The 17,870-nt window shown below is 56.1% G+C and overlaps 1 protein-coding gene and 1 long non-coding RNA gene across 9 annotated transcripts in view; one reads left to right on the forward strand and one right to left on the reverse strand.

The window, feature by feature from the left end:
• The window catches only part of GMDS (GDP-mannose 4,6-dehydratase), a 449,816-nt gene that overhangs the window by 374,534 nt on the left and 57,412 nt on the right, over window positions 1–17,870 (forward strand). For 5 of the 6 annotated variants that reach the window (XM_072945790.1, XM_072945787.1, XM_072945788.1 and 2 more), the window contains exon 9: window positions 15,794–15,890. In XM_072945790.1, the coding sequence (XP_072801891.1) occupies window positions 15,794–15,890 (97 nt within the window). Of the gene's footprint in view, window positions 1–9,307; window positions 9,751–15,793; window positions 15,891–17,870 lie in introns of those variants that run through there. The other variant, XM_072945793.1, reaches the window with a different exon arrangement.
• On the reverse strand, window positions 666–15,890 carry LOC140687860 (uncharacterized). Of its 3 annotated transcripts, XR_012062520.1 has the most exons (7): window positions 15,632–15,890; window positions 14,539–14,616; window positions 5,907–9,440; window positions 5,086–5,269; window positions 2,222–2,891; window positions 1,188–1,291; window positions 666–995 (listed from the first exon to the last, which is right to left on the reverse strand). It is a non-coding gene; the product is annotated as an uncharacterized lncRNA (long non-coding RNA). The 3 variants fall into 3 exon arrangements; XR_012062521.1 differs by having other exon boundaries at window positions 666–1,291; window positions 2,222–2,394; XR_012062522.1 differs by lacking the exon at window positions 2,222–2,891 and having other exon boundaries at window positions 666–1,291.

Consider the following 17,870-nt stretch of genomic DNA (forward strand, 5'->3'; position numbering starts at 1 on the left):
TTACACAAGTTTTTAATACTTTATATTTTTAAAGTATGAAACCATACGAAAGCTTCAGATACATCACCAGCAAATTCCTTTTCTCTGAACCACTGAGAGTAGGTTGCCGACCGGAGGCCCCGTCACCATCCACTTCTGCGTGTCCCCCACTGTCCGCGTGACCGCAGCACAGCCAGCCACATCAGGAACTTCGCACCCATGGGTTCTGGCGGTCTGAGCTGCGGGCCTCACACGGCTGCTGCCGGCTGGGCCAGCGCTGCGCTTTATACCAAATGATCACGTACAACGTCTGCTTGCTGCGGTGCACACATTTTGAAGTCAGATTTTTATTGGAATATTTGAAAGATTGGGGGGAAATCTTCGTTATAGGTGAAAGATTCTTCTTTTCTGGTGATTTTTTTATTGTGGTAAAATATAATGTAAAATTTACCACTTTAATCATTTTTAAAATTACAATTCAGCGGCATTAACTACATTCACAACGTTATACAACCGTCACCACCATCCACCCACCCACAGAACTCCTTCCGTGCTCCCACACTGAAGCTCTGTCCCCACTGGACACTGGCCCCCGCCCCCACCCTCCATCGCGCTGTCTCCGCGAACCTGGCGGCTCTGGGAAACTCAGGGGTGGAATCATCTGGGGTCTGTCCGCTGTGTCTGGCTTGTGTCCCTGAGCACAGAGCCCTCAGGTTCCTCTGTGCTGTTGCAGGCGCCAGCATTTCACCCCTGGGTGGGGCTGAGTGGTGCTTCCGTGTGTGGACGGGCCTCGTTCTGCTTGTCCGTCATCTGCTGTTGGACACCTGGGCTGCCTCCCGGGTCTGGCTGCAGTGAGTAACGCTGCTGCAGACGTGGGTGTGCAAATACCTGCTCCGGCCCCTGCTTTCAGTTCTTTGGGGCGTATTCTGGGGAGTGGAATTGCTGGGTCACATGGTAATTCAGTGTTTAACTTCTTGATTCACTTTTAAAATATAAGAAAGAACGTCCTCTTCCAGCTATGAAGGAATAACAGAAATCAGATGAAACCTTCTGTCTTAAAGTGGGAAACAGTATAGAGTGTGTCAAGCCGCCGTTGGACGTGGCAGTGCAGGGCTGTGATCCCGGGCAGCACAGAAACCAAAGAGGCGGGCCTGCAGCCCCCGGTGCCCTCCCTGGGCAGAGTCCCCACCCGGGAGCCTGGAGGGCACCTCTGGTCGAGAAGAGCGGTTTGGCCGAGTCGAGGAGGTAGAGGTCAGAACGCAGACAGCCTCGGGCACCCGGACGTGTGCGCAGACGTCCGGGAAGGTGGGCTCTGCAAAGAAAAAGAGCTCCAGAAACCCACTGCATCTCCACCGAAGAGGACGAAGATGTTCCGCAGCTTGGACGATGCCTGCCTGGGCGCTGGAACTGAGGGCTTCCTCGCGCTCACCGGGCCTGGGAGGCGTCTGCGCTCCGACCAGCCCTGGTGGGAGGCCGGGTGCGCACCGGAGGGAGTGGTACGGCTTCCGGAAGAGCTGAGCCTCGGGCACGGGACGGCCCCTCGAGCAAAGGCTGCTCTCAACCCAGGCTCTCAAAGTCTACATGCAAACTTCAGAAGAATCATCTGGACACAGATAACTGAGCCTCCTGCCACAGCCAAGCCCAGCGTTCTCCAAGGGAAGACAGTAAATAAAATCTGGACTCAACAACATAACACTCTTCATGTTCAGCGTTCAGCCAGACTTCGCCGGAACGCCGAGCAGCAGGAAAGTGCGCCCGGTAAGCACGAGGCAAACAGACCGAGGAACGATGCTGCTGGTCTGCGCCGGGAAGGATGGGAGCATGGCTGCCGAACGACGGCCAAGTGTTTTAAGAAAAGCATGAATATGGAGAGGAGAGAGAGGGAAACGTATGCGTCTAAAAAGAGCCAGGTGGGCCTTCTAGAGATGAAAACTTAAGTCTCTGAAACGAGGAGCCCACTGTTGGCACTGCAAACAGGCGAGACGCTGCAGAAGAAAAGCCGCAGAGATTACGGCCATCACGTTGGAAATGGTTCAAGATCCGCAGAGAGAAAGGTCTGACGGGAGACGACAGTGTCTGGTTACCGTGGGGCCCCGACTGGCCCCCGTCTGTGTCCATGGGGCCCCGGGGGACCAGGGGGCCCGGGAAAAGAAAGAAAGAACCACCAAGAACTTCCCAGATGACGGAAAATAAATGCTAAAGAGAACATTTTAAAAGCAGCCAGAGGAAAAAGAGAACTTACAGAGGAGCAAATACAAGGCAGGCCTGTTGTCAGAAGCCGTGCCGCGGGAGGACAGCGGAGCTCGAGCTTGGACTGGGAGGCGTTTCAGGACCGGAGGACAGGCGGAGGCTGACGCAGCTGTCACCAGCAAGCATGTGGCCAGAAGGACGGCGAGACTAGTTTGAAGCTTGGATCTGCGTGGAAGGAACGGTCCATAGTTTTCTTTTTTGGTGATGTCTTGGTTTTGATATCGCAGTGATGGCTTCGTGGAATGAGTTTGAGAATCTTTTGAGCCAGAGAAACAGTCAATGTGCAAAAATAAAGTTGTTTCCCTCCCACTTCTTTAAGGATTTTAAAAATTTAACGATAGTCGATTTACAATATTGTGTTTCTTTAGCCTCATTTTAAAGCTTCCTTAAAAGGCAACCAGCTGTTGAAAGTAAAGATGCTGACAGTACATTACGAGGTTTCTCGCACACGTGTGCGTAAGTCGCACCACAGCAGTGGCGCGGTGCCCGTGTCGTTTGTGAGACTCCTGCGCAGGACGCGATCGGCGTGGAATTACTGGAAGACAGACCGCGGGAAGCTGAAGTGCGCTCCGGGCCGTCTGGAGCAGCTGCTAGCACAGAACGAGGCGAAAAATAGCAGCAGGCCGACAGCGGGGTTCAAGTGGAACCCCAAAGATGTCCACCTAGGGAATGCGGGAAAAGAGGGCGTGTGAACAGGCGAGAGGTGGGACGGGTGGAGGACACAGCGCCGAGAATCACGTCCGTCCCGGTGCTCCGAAGCCTCTAATTAGAAGGGTGAGAGCGCTGGACTCGATAGAAGAGCCCGGTGCCACCCACAGGGACACACGTTAAGTGTGAACACACCGGTGGCCTGAGGTCAAAGGACGGAAAAATAAACCATCCAGACGCTAGCCACGGGGAAACCGGAGCGGCTCTACTTCTGTGGGACAAGTTAGACTTCATTCAGTTAGGAGTGAAGAGTTGTTTCGTACCTCAACGGGGTTGACCCATCGTGAAGATGTGACACTCGTAGACACATACGCCCCCAGCCACAGATATTTCAGAGGCCGACAGAGCTGAGGGGGAGGGAGGACGGGCGAGCTCTGTGTCTTCGTGCTTCGGTGCTTCCTTCGTGAGCGGCAGGACAAGCAGACAGAAAACCCGAGGAGCCGGGTGACCGAGCAGCACAGGGGCCCTCCCTGACCTACGTGGCATTTCGAGCACACCTCCCAGCACACTTCTAAATACCTGACAGGTCAAAAAGAAGTCACAGGGAAATCAGAATATATTTTGAATTAAATGAAAATGAAGGCAGCACACTGAAGTTTGTGGGATAACTGTTGAAGTGCTGCTGAGAGGGAAGCTTATGGCTCTGCATATTAATATGAAAAAAGAAGACCCCAGGCCAGTTCTCCAAGCTTCCATCTTAAGAAGCCAGATGCAGAAGAGCAAATTAAATCCAGTGCGAACAGAACCAAGGAGACAAGAAAAACACAGATCCACAGATCGGTGAATCAGAAAACACTGGAGGAGATCAGTGCGACCAGAACTGGGATAAGCCTCCGTCCAGCCTGATCCAGAAGAAGAGAGCAAACAGATTACACTCCGCGGAAATAGAAGAGGGCGCGTCCTGAGTGCTGCACAGCGGTGTTGCTGAGCAGGGCTGCGCCGCGTGTCTGGGCGGGGCGGGCCCTCCCCTCCCCTCCCCTCCCCTCCTGCAGACAAGGCCCAGGAAGGCCCGGAGCCAGCCTCACCGGATCTACTTCCGACTTAGACAGTGACCTCCACCTTGTTTCAGTGACAGACTGAACCGCGGATCAAGCGCTGGTGTCCTGTCAGAAATGGCCTTTGAGTGCTCTAGAACGTTTCGGGGAAATCAAGAACTGCTCCTGAATCCCTCGATAAAAGGGGGAGGGTTGTGAGGTCTGCCAGCACGGGGTGAAGTGCAGGCTCTCCAGCCGGTCCGTCGCGTCTCCTCAGAGGCCCCCACCTGTGCCCCCACCTGCGCGGTCTGGGCTGTGGGAACAGAGTGTTCACAGTGCGTCTGAAGTGTGGAATTCCTTCTCAGGGCCGGATAATGAAAGCAGGATGGCTTGAGGAGCGCTGTCTGCGAGTCGTGGTCCAGTGTTTGTTTTCTTCCCAGCATCCTTCCCGGGCTCTTCCGTGGGCCCCAGGCAGCAGCATACCGATCTCAGCTGGACGCCGGGCAGGGGAGCCAGGGCTGCTCCCGGCCCGGCCCCGCTGCAGCTGTGACTTCTGACAGGGCCAGCGAGGCCTTCTTGGGAACAGTGTCCGCACAGTCAGACACCCAGCAGAAATGAGCAAAGAAAACACACCGGGAGGGAACAAAGCTTGGAGAGCCGGGGCGGGGGCTGAACCTCGGGACTTCTCCAGACCCTCTTTCTCCCAAGGATGCTGATTTCATTTCTCTCTTTCGTGACTCCGTCGATTCCGTTCCCACGACGCCCCGTTCTACTCTGCACATGGTGTGGCACGATCTTGTGACCTGTGACAGCACAGCCCGGCGCCCTGTTCCCTGGGCCTGAAGCCCCACTCTGCAGCCTCCCAGGGCCGTCATCCGCTCTGTGCCTCCGCGTCTCCCCTGTGGGACGGGGACAGTGACAGTACCTGCCTCCCAGGGGCGGGTGGAGGTTAACTGTGCGGAGAGATGAGAAGCAGCCAGGCCAGGCCTGACGCGTCTGCGTCTGCGTCAGCGATAACACGGGTAACTAGTGGGAAATGGCGTTTGTCAGCAGAGCATGTGAGGGGCAAATGAAATGTGAAAACAGTAGGACTGGCCAACTGATGATATGTTTGGGGACAAGAAAAGTAACTAAAGTCACACGGTTTCATGCTTGTGTGACCAGAAGGACTTACCAGACAGGTAGTTGCAGGAGGAAGGACGGGGCCCATCCCAGCCAGGGCGTTGTGGCCCCAGGAAGACCTCTGCCGCCTCCGGGCAGTAAAGGCCATTTGGCAGGATTGTGACACCTTCTGGCTACGTTTTTCTCCTAGAGAGCCGAGGTTCTCAAGTGTGGTGCTCTGCGGGTCGCTGGGGAGCCTGTGAAAATGCAGATTTGGGATGAGTAGGTCCGGGTGGGGCCTGGGGCTCTGAACCTCTAAGGAGACTGCTGGTCCCTGGACTGCACCCTGCGCAGCAGAGCCTGGGGGGGGGGCGTGGAGCCTCCAGAGTGGCAGGGACCCTCTGGACCTTGTCTTTGGTTGCCTGTGACTGCCTTGTCCCTGTGCTGGACGGGCCGCCCCTTAAGGGCAGCACGAGGTTCTGGGCCCACCTTGGTGTCACACACGTGCTGCGTAAGTCGACATGTCCGTGAATCAGTAATGGAAGAAGAGACTCGGGAAGTGGGGGTTTGATTTAAGGGTTTGTGTGTGTGTGGCGGGGGGAGGGGCGGCAGATTCCTTTAAAATGGAAAAAGCTAAAAATTCCAGGTTTCCCGTGAAACCAGTGAAGAAGGCCTGCGGCTGGTTTAATTCCTTCCCTCCCCGTTCCTTCTGCCCCTCACACCTCCAGTGAGTCCTGAGGTCACTTAAGTTGTAGTTGAATTGAATCAAAAGTGGGTTGAATTTATCATCTGGTAAACTGAGATAAAGCGTTCTCTGGACGCCCCATTTCTGGCATTGGTGACTCTGGGACTGCTCTTGGGGGGACGAGGAGCCCTGAAAGCCTGGAGTCTCACCTGCTTGCCTTCCTTCATACGGTTCGAAAGAGAGCAGCCGGAGGAAGACTGGGGTCTCCAAAGGGCAACACTGGAGTTTCTGGAAATACTGGCCCCTAACGTGGGACGAGCGAGACGCCGGTCACCTCGGAGCCCGAGGAGCTCGTGGTTCACCAGGAACCGGCCACGCCGCCAGTGCCTCGGGGGTCAAGCGCTTCCTGCAACTGGACGTATAAGGTGGTTTGCTTCGTTCAAAGATGACAACGGCAGTCTGTCGAGAGCAGCACTGGGCACTGGAGAATGCCCAAGGGCTTACCTCGGGGGGGACGTTTACCATGCTTTCCTGTGACGTTTTGCATTTTAAACCATTCGCCACTGATTGCTTACATCCCAAGAATAAGCAGAAGTCCGTACATGCACGACCGAGCCCTTGTTAAGGTCGCCGTCGGGTAATTCTGCTCCTGAATTGTAGTGTGGGAAGCACAACCTGTAACTTGAATTTTATACGTCACTTTTCACGCACCTGCATTTTCTTCCTTACTTAACTGCCAGACATAAGTTTGTTCTGCATAAAAACGTTGTACGGGAGACTGATCATACTAATGAGAGAAGATGAAGACGAGGGAGGCGCACGTGTGGGCCTTTTCATTTAACTGCAAAGCTGGAGTTGAGACATTAGAGGCAGAGCAGGGGGACGTAAGGTCATCTTTGCGTGCAGCTCTGTCTTCTCCGTCATCTTTCCTGCTTCGAGGAAGCTGTGTTCTTTTGTGGACGCGCAGTTGTGCTGTGAGCTTGTGCTAAGATTGAGGGTTTTTTTTTTTTTTACATCTTTTTAATAGAGAATTCCTGTTGCTTTTACGTGACGCTGCGCAGGTGTTATTGGAACGAACCCTGGAGGAGGAGTGAGTATCCTTTCCTCTACAGGGGAGGCAACACACGCCTTACTTTCTAAAAATAAGTACACGTTTTGTTTGTGTTTTCTGAAGGCATGAAGTGTGACGTTTTGTTATTAGAGTATTTTAAGCTCCAAATTTGTGAGCGATGACATATAGGAATTCTTATTTCTCTAAATGGGTGAAGTGTCTGCGCTGATGAAACAAAGCCCCCAGCGTAACGGAGGTGATTGTCAGGAAGGGGAGACATGAATGAGCACGTCTAGGGGTCAGAGTCCCTTTGTCTTTAGGGCCTGAAGCTGAGCTCAGTGCAGCCTCAGGGACCTTGGGATGCCGCGGGCCCTCGCGCGGAAGACAGGGTTGGCAGCATTTCTGGGGACACAGCCTAACACAGTCCCAGAGGGACAGACCCTTTCATGACAGCTGCTTGCTTACAGCAGTCCCGAGGGGGGGTCTGGCTGGTCCCCCAGGTCCCGTGGCCTCCTGTAGCCCAGTAGTTGTGGACAGAGTGGTCGGGCTCCAAGCTTGTCCTGGTCTCGGGGACGGGGACTCTGTGCCTGGCAGCCCCGCAGAGTTCCAGGGTTTGAGTGGGAGAGGGGTGGGGCCCTCTGCCAACGGGGGGTCTTACTCTAGAAGAAAAGCGAGCAGAGGTGCTGGCAGACAGCAGTAGTGAGCGGGGAGTGGGAGCCCAGAAGGGTGCTGTGGGCCCCACACCTATTCGGCTCAGCTCCAGGCTGAGGCTGTGCTTCACTGAGAAGGGGACAGAGGCACAGAGACGCTCCACGCCCACCAGGGCCACCCAGCTGACGGGCAGAAAGGCCGGGGTCCAGACATGATGTTGTGCTTTCATCCTTCCCGGGTCTGGCCTCCCCAGCACGGTCTCCATGCTGTGATGGCTGTGTGCGTACCAAGGCCAGGGCCCAGGGAGGGCGGCGAGCCTTGGCTTCTGCACGTTCGAGGCCCGAGTTCTGATGAAAAGAGCCAGGTGGGAAGGGTCTCTCCAGGGAAATGCCCACGCCGTGTGGCTGTGGACTTCCTCTGTCGCCAGAAGCAGATCCCAGCTCCCTGAGCACCTCCCATGTATGGGTCTGCACCTGCTGTCTGCCACGCTCAGGGCTCTGTGTCCAGCCTCACTGGGCCTGACGAGTGGATGCGTAAAGGCAGCCTGTCCACGACGTCCTCCCGAGAGGCCGTGGTCACTGGAGTCCCCCGAGTCCGGGAGCAAGGCCTTCAGTGCAGTTCACTCCCAATGGGGTGACAGCTGCAGAGGGTCCCCCCAAGAGGCCAGGGCAGGCAGGGGCCTGGGCCACACCCCAGGGATGTGGACATGGATGTGGACGAGGAGTGGCCAGGTGCTGGCAGTTAAGACGGAGACTCTGGCCTGCTGTGCTTTGCCCACTTGAAGGAAGGTGCATACACTTCCTCTAAATCCCGGACCTTCTCCTCAGCCTCACGTACATGGCCTTCCCGTCTGACAGGCCAGTGAGTACCCGTAGCATTCTCACCTGGCTGTTTGGGGATCTGTTGTAACTTCCTGTTGCTTCCACTGTTTTTCTAAATGTCCATTGACGTTTTCACTGAAAAGACATGACCAGCATGTTGCCATCTGTGCATTTAGAGGTGGCACAGATACTGCTCCTGAAGCCTGGCTTCACCGAGTGGCTTCTGCTCTGAATTATGAGAACACAGTCGCTGGCTGCGGGTCAGTAGCAGGTACTCGGAGCGGCCGTACCGCACGCCGTGCTGGGACCACGAGGTGTGACGTCGGCGATTCAGCCCCTGCCGGTCATTTGCGTGGAGGAGGCACCCTTGTGACAACACCTGTTTCTTCCCCGAACATCCCGCTGTGTGAGAGTGTGTGTGAGTGTGTGCACGTGTGAGTGTGAGCGTGTGTGTCTGGAGGAGGCCGTGTGGGCCGGGTTCGGCTCTGCTCCTCATGTCCCAGCGGCTTCTTCCTAAATGAGCTGAAAAGGAAGCGCTTTTCTCCTGCAGTTGAAATGACAACGTAAACCAAACAGGCCGATGCTTGTCTTGACTAATTTTCTGTCCTTAATCTTGTTGAATGTTGAGAAGAGAGCTGTAGGAACAGCCCGCAACTGTGAGTGCCGCAGCGGGGAGGTGGGGGCTCAGCCAATGGAAACATTTTTCATCGTTTGTGGTGCCGTATCTGCACTTTCAGTCAAAACAACAAGGCCAACGTTATTATACGTTTAAAAAGAAACTCGTTTCCAAAAGCCTTCTGGCTCAGATAACAGGTGTCCTGTGCTCCTGCACGCTCCCCCTAGCTGGGACCTGTTTCCTGGGTGGGGTCCCGGCCCCTGGGCCTGAGGTTGGGGGGAGGGTGGGGTGGCTCCGGGGCACGTCCTGTGTCCCCGAGACTGGCACGCCCGGGACTGTGTCTGATTTGCTTTATGGGAAAACATCCTTCCAGGCATGTTGGAGGAGCAGAAATTCCCATGACGCACATTAAGGGGTCTGTTTCGGAGGGAGGTCCGAAGGAAAATCCCGGCTCTGCGTTTTCTCCTGCAGGAAGATTTCATGCTGTAGCCGAGTTTCTGTGCTCCGTGGTCTCTTCAGACCCCCTCTGACCCGGAGCTCTAGCCCCACCTGCGGTGTGCTGCCTCTTTCTTTGCATCCGACCATCTCACCGACTGCATGACATCTGCGCGACCAAGAGGTAGAAACATTACTTGGCATGTGCCGTGGGGCTGGGAGAAGACTGCCAGGAGCCTGTCCCTGCTGTGGGCGCTGGGAGAGCCCGGCGGAGACACCCCACCAGACCCAGGCCTTCAGCAGTACCTCTGCCACATCTAGTCGTGGTGCGGAGAGTCAGGCTCTGCACTCCAGCCTCGGCCCTCCCGCAGTGGGAAGGCTAAGCCCTACCGTGACTTGCACCTACTAACGTCTAAGATATGTGGGGTCTTAACCTATTGAAAACTCCAAAATAAAGCTGTCTAAGTGAGGAGAACTTTTACCGGAGCAGCAGGTTTTTGACAGTGACACGTGTGGGTCTGGGGTGAGCCCTCGTGTCACCGGGGCCTTGGGGGCTAGGGCAGCCCTCACTCCACTCCACGTGGAGTTGATGCAACTTACTGGGGAGCAGGTCAGATAAGCTCTTTAACCAAAGAGCCGTCGGATCCTCAGAGCGACGGCTGCCCCGTTAAACTCAGCAGTCTCCACAATGTGCTGCCTACCCGGCGTGACAGTTTTCTCTCGGTGCCAGACGCATCTAAGCGAACCAGGGCATCTCCTTGCCTTGAGGAGCGTAGGCGCTAACTGGGTGACAGTAAGAACGCACTGTTTACAGACACACACGAGTGGACGATGGTACCGTGCAGACTTTATCAGTGCCGAGGTGGCAGCGTGTTGATCGAGGTTGGAGTGAAGTCTGCAGGAAGGCGGATATAAGTGGGCCCTCGGCCAAAGCGGGAGATGTGGCCGAGAGATAGGAAGAGGGAAGGCACTCCAGATGGGTGGAACGGCACGGAGGCAGGAGTTAGTGAACTGTGGGGGCCGCGGGCAGGCTGGCAGGCAGGATGGACCAGCCGGGCCACACTGGAGCCCGGCAAGACACGCACGCCTATGGCCTAACCCTCTGCTTCTGGAGCTGCCCACTCGTTCTCGTGTCTTAGCGCCACAGCCTCCCTGCAGCCAACAAACACCCTGGCCTCCACGCTTCTGCCAGGTGCCCGGCCGGGCACTCTGGTGGCCCTGTCTGCCTCCGGCCCCCGCCACACATTGCTGTGGGGGCCACCAGGCTTCGAGCCCTTCAAGGACAGAGACTCGTGCCTGTGTCCTCAGCACCCTACTCAGCTCAGTGCCCAGTACTCAGCAGGCACCCGGTCAAGATTCGTGGGAGGTGGGAGGTGAGCTTGGGTGCAGAGAGGAGGGCAGAGGACAGACAGCCCCGAACTGTGGCCTGGATTCTCCAACAGAGGTGTGGTTCTGGTCCCTGAATGGCCTCCTCCCCACCGCGGCCCCTTGGTAGGACCGACACGCATTCTGCTTCATCCCGTAAAGGAAGGGAAACCCCATCTACAGGCTTTGCAGGTGGACGGGATGCCCTGACCGGGCTGAAAGGAATAATAAAGCAGGCGGATAGAACAGGATGAGCAGACAGACAGCCAGGCTCGTCAGAAGCGGGCCGTGTCTGTGAGCTCGCCTGCACGGTCACCGCACGGTTGCCGCACAGCAGAGTGGAGGGGACAGTGTGGGTCGTTTTTATTTGATCTCCTGAACCTCCCTCCTCAGAGAGGAGCACACAGGCTCTCTCCCCTGAGTTAATCACACCACCGAGTTCCTACCGACACAGCGGGACGGAAGACAGGTGGAAGGTCAGGCTTCTCGATTTAATAGCGTCCGGTGATGCTGGTGGAAAACAAGGCGAGGGAAGAACTGACCAGCCCACAAGCCTCACTGGCAGTAACGTTTGGGAATCCCCTCACCCCCGTAGGACGGACAGTGTCCTTGTCAGAGGACATCACCCTTCTGCCCCCTCCAGCCGTGAGAGGGAGGCGACCTCCAAGCCCGTCCCCGCCGGCGGCTCAGCGCGCCAGAGCCCCTCCCAGGTGTGCGCTGCAGCGTGTCCGCCTGCCACCGCGGGTGCGCGCATCGGCTGGCTTCGCCGCGGCCCAGGGCTGGGGAGCTCAGCTTTGTAAAGGTAGCCGTTACTCTGACAGGTCCCGAGACGGCTGACACCTGGATTTAGATGTTGTGAATTGATGAGCGCAGCGTGACAGCCGGAGCTTCTTGTTAGTGACAGTGATCATTACTGACGGACGTCAAGTGGGAGACCGAGCACACGTGGAGGCCTCGAGTCTCGTTTGGGACCCACACACAGCTCTCACACGTGCACATGTCTCCAAGTGCACCGCCCCCACGTGCACACGTCCCACGGGCCCCCCCCACAGGTACACATCTCCACATACACGCATCTCCATGTGCACCGCCCCCACCTGCACGCGTCTCCATGGGTACACGTCTCCCTGTGCACCGCCCCCCACGTGTGCGTCCCCACGTGCACGCGTCTCCATGGGCACACCCCCGCCCGGGTACGCGTCTCCACCTACATGCGCCTGGATGGGCACCGCCCCCACGTGCACGCGTCTCCGTGGGCACACCCCCACCCCGTACGTGTCTCCACGGTGTGCGTCTCCACGTATACGCGCACAAGTCGCATCTTCCCGCCGGTGCGGCCTTTCAGGAGTGAGAGCAGGCTTGGGGATTAAAACAAGGGACTCGCCTTCCCCTTCACCTCTGCTCCACCGGCCGGTGCCCCTGCCAGTATCTGGGACGGTCCCTCCTCCTGGCCTTTGGCTTCCGCCTGCCCTCAAGAAACTCGCCATCCGCCCTCCTCCAACATCAGCATCGTGAGGTGCTCAGATCCTCCCCGTCTTTAAGAAGTGCACTCTTCTCTGCCTCGCCCATGGAGCCACAAGGTGCGGAGGGGTCGGCTCTCCTCCCTCTCTCCCTCTTCCCCTCATCTGCTTCCAGCCCCGCCCCCATCACTCCATCAGAGCAGCTCTTCCAACACCCCGGGACCTGCTTCAGCTCTGGAATCCTCCTTGACGCCCGGGCCCCTCCCCAGACACCCCCCTACCCCCGCCATGTGCCCTGCAGTGTCCTCCGTGGAGGAGCCTGGAGCTGGACTGATGGTGGCTCCAAGCATCAGCTGCTCCCACGTCCATCCTGGAGGCCGGGTCGGGGAGGGGGAGGCTGGATGTGGGTAGGGGGAGGCCAGGTTGGGGAGGGGATAGGCCAGGTGGGGGGGGCGGGGAGGTCGGGTTGGGGTAGGGGGAGGCTGCGTCGGGGAGGAGGGGCCGGTGGGCACCTGGCGGGCCCCCTGGCATCAGCAGGGCCCCAGCCGGCAGCCCTGCTGTACGTGAAGCTCCTGTTCGTAGTGGTTTTTTCCTTCACTGTTTTTCTCCGGTTACTGCAGCACCTAATTGAAACTCTGATCACCAGCAGGAAGCGGCCCAACCCCACCAGTCTCACCCTGCACACCCCCACTTTCCCAGCTGGTCCTACCCGACGGCTGGGCCATCCCGCCGCCCTTCACCCTGAGACCCGAGATGTGCTCCTGCTCCTCCGCAAGATGAGCGTTTGCTCTGCTCTGGGGTTCTGTGTCCTCTCTCTGGAGATCCTGTTTACAGGGTCGCACACTTCCGGGGGTCACGTTGGCATTTGCCTCCATGTGTCTGAATCATGCGCTTTTGTTGCTGGTCCTTGATGCCCTCCCTCCAGGCATCTGTTCGGGGTACCCCTTCTTCAAAGCCAGAGCTCTGGCCCCGGTGCCCCTGGCCCCATGCTCTGTCCTCTTGTGGTTTGGGTCCCGGTGGGTCATGTTCGGTGTCACTCTGTCCTGATTGACCAGTGATTCCATTCCAGGAAACTGGTCCTTTTTTCTGTACAGTTGTCCCTTGCTTACGGTAGACCTGATCATTGTCTTCCTCCACGAGCCTCACTTTCTGTGTGTTTATCACCCACTTTCCCTCAGTCACCCCAAAGGTGTTCAGGCCCCTGGGTCACCGTCAGGCATGTCTCCCAGAGCAGACCCTCTGGAAGCTTCTGACCTGATCCCATCCGGACTGGTGGGCCGTTGCTGTCCCCTGTTTTCCAACGTCCTTTTAAAGACTCTGGTTTGGTGAAGCACAATCTTGATTACTCTCCTGAGAATGCTGCAGGGAAGCAAACATTTTTTGCCCCAGCACATCTGAAAGTATCCCTGTTCCGTCCTCAGAATCAGTCAGGCAGCTGAGGTGCATTTCTAGGTTGGAGGTACTTTTCCTTCAGAACTTTGCAGCTCTGCTCCCTTGCCTTTAATTTTCATGTTTCCGTGGGAACCTGGGCCACTCTTCCTCCTTGTCCCCACGACCCCTGCACAGGCATCTCGGTCCCCAAGCTCTGAGACCCTGTGGGACTGGCATGTAGTCCTGGCCGTAATCTGGGTGCTCTGCAGGGCCTTTCAGTCTGGAAACGCATATTCTGCTCTGATCAATTTTCTGATTTCCTTTAAAATAACTTCTGTCCTTACTCTGCCTCTGGAAATCCTATTATACTGACCTCTTGAGGCCATCTTCCAATTTTTATCTTCCCTGTTCACAGCTACATCTTTTTGCTCTACTTTCTGGAAGGTTTCCTTAATTTGATCTTCAAAATCTCCTCTTGAATTCTTAATTTTCTGAATTTTTTTCAACTTATAAATCTTTTTTTTCCAAATTGTCCTTCTTCATGTTGGCTTTGGTTTCTCTGATGTCTTCCCTTATTTCTCTGAAGACATTAGCAATGGTGTGTGTGAAGTTTTTGTTCCGTCCTGTTTTTTAATTACCTTCTCTGTTCTGTTTCCTCCAAGCTGCTGTTTTCCATTTGCCTGTTGTTGCCTGATTGGTGTCTTCCGTAAGTGTGGTTTTCCTCACACGCCTGTCTCCTAATCCTTGGCTTTCTGCTCATGTTTAGAAGTGGGGGACTAAAGAGCCGGGCGGGGGTGCTGAGGACGTGGTTAGAGCGTGGTGGCTTTTGGTCATTCTAGTGCTCAGAGGGCCATTCAGATGGAGACTGAGCCCAGAGTAGAGTCCCCAGCCTCCCCGAGAAGGGGACCAGCCTGACCCCAGCCTCCCCCCAGAAGGGCACCAGCCTGACCCCAGCCTCCCCCCGGAAGGGGACCAGCCTGACCCCAGCCTCCCCCTGGAAGGGGACCAGCCTGACCCCAATACCCGGCTTGGGGACAAGGAGTCTCAGGGTTCAGAGTACAACCCACTTACCTTTCCTGTTCGCCACGTGGTGGCCCCAGCCTTGCGGGTCCCAGTGGCCTTCTCCAACGATGAAATACTATCCCAGTGCTGTCAAAAAAGTGAATCGAAGCTAGAACATTCCAATGATGGACCAGAAATAAAGCTTGTGAGGCCAGTTTATGTCTCTGATACCAAACTTATGCCCACAGTCCAGCCATGATCAACTTTGAATATCTATCCTCAGTGACACCGTAATCCACATGGCCAAGTAACTAATGCTCTATTCTGGCCTTTGATCCCCACGCAACCTGATCCAGATTTGATCACAGACTGTCCTGTTGTCACAGGTTTCATCTCCAGCTGATGAGACAAACCAGTTCTGACTGAAGATAAGCATGAAAGTCAAACATTGCTTTGTAACTTTTCTTTCTTTGCTCAAAGTTTCCATTTGTAAAAATATTCAAGTTATATAGTGTTTTTTTTTAGTTTGGATGTTAGTTTGTAGAAATCCAAAGGTCAGCTTTAGGCCAGTGGCTTCATTTCTTTAAAAATGAGGATGGAAAACTCCAGCAAGAAGCTGGTTTTGAAACCGGTGAACATACGCCCTCAATTTATGACAAGGGAGGGGGGCAGGCGGCTGACCCTTAACTGTCATCAACTGTGGACGTTTAAGGAAAAACCCTTGAGTTCAGACACCGTAGTAGCTGAATTGGGGAGGACGAGATGCTGATACACCTCTCTTGGTGGGAAGTGAGCCAATTCGTTATGTGGTTTCTGGAGGTTTCATCATCTGAGATGTATTGTGGGGCCACCCTGACTGGCAGAGTGAGAGGACTTGTGTGCAGGAAAGGGATGCAATGAATGGTTAAGTAGTGTCTGAAACTTACTCTGAAATGGAATGCACAGGATTTACAGTGAATATCCCTAACACTACAAAAATGGAAAGTAGAAGACATGAATTAATTCACAGTAATTGATTTTATCAAGGATAGTCTAAAGAACAAAATCTTTGAAGTCCCTGAAAGTTGCCCAGTTCCTTATTCTGGCTGATCTGTTCATTTCTAAAGTCTTAACTTCTGAACCCACCATGATTTTTTTTTTTTAAAGAGGGGAGAAACCCTACCTTTTTTGAAATAGATCTGGAAAGGCTTTGGTTCACTGTTGCCCTAAAAGTCGGTGAAGCATCAACTCCCGAGTTCCCACGCTCCCGCAGGGGGAGGGGCTGCGGCCCCGCCAGGTGCTCCCGAGCGGTTAGGGGCTGACCGAGTCTCTGTCTCCTTTACAGGTGGGAAGGAAAGGATGAAAATGAGGTGGGCAGATGCAAGGAGACCGGTAAAGTGCACGTGACCGTGGATCTCAAGTACTACCGGCCCACTGAAGTGGTGAGGACGCGGGGCCGGGCGGGTGGGCCACGTGGGCGGGGTGGGGCGGGGCCACGCTGCGGCCTGCGGTGGGTCGGGGGAGGCTCTGACAATCCTACACGCGCGGCCACGCCCCACGGCTCGGGGCTCTGTCACCTCCGGTGCGCACTTCCCAGACCAGAGTCCAGGTGGCTGGATCTGAGATGTTCTTGTCGCCATGAAATCCACTGCTGAGTAAAGGAAAACCAGTGTCCAACACACCCAGGGAAACGGTTGCTTTCAGAAATGGAGGTTCATGTCAAAGGCAGAGCTCATCAGCTGAGTCACCGGGCTGATGGCCGAGCCCGGGTCCCTGCAGGACGTCTGCCTCCCCAGGCCCCGCGACCTGCAGGGCTGGAGATCAGGAGGGCCGCTGCTGCCGGGGCCGGCGCTCACTCGCACACTCACGCGTGCTCACACTCTCCTGCACCCCCGCGTGCATTCACAGCCCGAGCCCGGGAGCCCTGCACACTTGTTAGGCCTCAGCTCCAGTGTCGTCCTGCTCATGAACCCTTTTCGGGCCACATCTTTCCACCGCCGGAATTTCTGCCCTCCCCTGCCCGTGTGATGCGCCGCACGCAGCTATATCGCAACAGCTATTGTAATTCATTGTGCTCACCTGTTTTCATGTTTTTCTCCAAAGAGTTTCTCCAAACTGTGAGCTCTTTGAGGATAAGGACGTTTCAGTATCTTAGACGATAACAAACGCAGAGCTTGACACACGCTGATGGACGGGCGGGTGGTGGGTAAAGGCCTGCGTCTCTAAATACAGGACTTCCCACAGTGAGAGATGACGCAGAGGTTGTTGGAAGGTAACCTCCTGCTTTCCCCAATTACGAAAACTTCCCGCTTGGTGTTGCCATGTTACTGTATTCCCCCTCACTCTGGTGGCTACACTCTGTGCAAAATGCCCCTAATGGTGACAGAAAGCAGTGTCTTCAGAGGGAAGTGCTCAAGCCCGGTGATTGCCTCACGTCTGTTAACTGCGAAGGGAGACTCATTTGGACTGTTCTGCCTGCGTTTTGAACCACATTGCCGTCTGGCGCACAACCTCTGCGGGACTGGGCAGCCCGGGGAGGGAAGGCTGAAAGTCAGCGCGTCGGCACTGAGCACCCCTCGAAAGGTCTCGTTTCAGACAAAAGAAGGAGCTTCGTTCCACGCGCTCGTCCGCACGGGGGTGAAGGAGGGCAAGCGGCCGCGAGGGGAGCGGGCTCGGGCTGGGCACCATCCTGCCAGGCCGGGCCAGGCGGGGCTCCCCGGCCAACAGTGGTGTCCTGAGCTGCTGGGGTGGGTGCACCCGGGAGAGGATGTGCTGAGGGCAGGGGACACACCCGCCGACACAGCAGGGCCTGTCTGGAGCCCCCTCTTCGAGAGGGGTGCCCCAGCCGCCCCTTCCCTGAGCTCTGAGATGCCCTGAACCGGCTCATCCCACGGGGGGAATTCCTGAACCAGCAGCAACCTCGACCCTCTCAACAGCTGAAATGCGGCCCCCTCTCTCTCCTTTCTCAAAATAGTTTCAAAAGCTAGGAAGTCGTAAGAGTGGCCTGGCAGTCTTCTTCCTTGGGCAAGGCGTGGGGCTGAGGACAGGACGAGAGGGCTCGCCCAACAGGAAAAGGGCCCTTGGGCTAATGAGACGGTCCTCCGAGTCCGGCCGACCCTGCTTCCTGCCGAGACTCTCCCCACGTTTCTTTGGTTCGTGGAAACGTCACCACCACACCCGTCGTGCAGGTCCGTCTGCCAGGGGGTCATCTGCGCGTCAGAGCCGCGTCCTGTTTCTCAGGCTTGCTTTTTCTTCGGCTCTCGCTCTCCGATTCCCTACACTGCTGGATTGTGGACTTCCTGCTGCGCTTCATCTTTCTCAGCCTGCAGGCTACACTTGTCCCGTCCCCGCCTCTCGGCCTCGGTCTGCGGGGTGGGCTCCTCGCCGACAAGCAGACCTCACTTTTAACCTCGTTTCTCAGA

This window comes from Vicugna pacos, chromosome 20 (assembly GCF_048564905.1).
Source record: "Vicugna pacos chromosome 20, VicPac4, whole genome shotgun sequence".
In the NCBI taxonomy this organism is placed as follows: Eukaryota; Metazoa; Chordata; class Mammalia; order Artiodactyla; family Camelidae; genus Vicugna; species Vicugna pacos.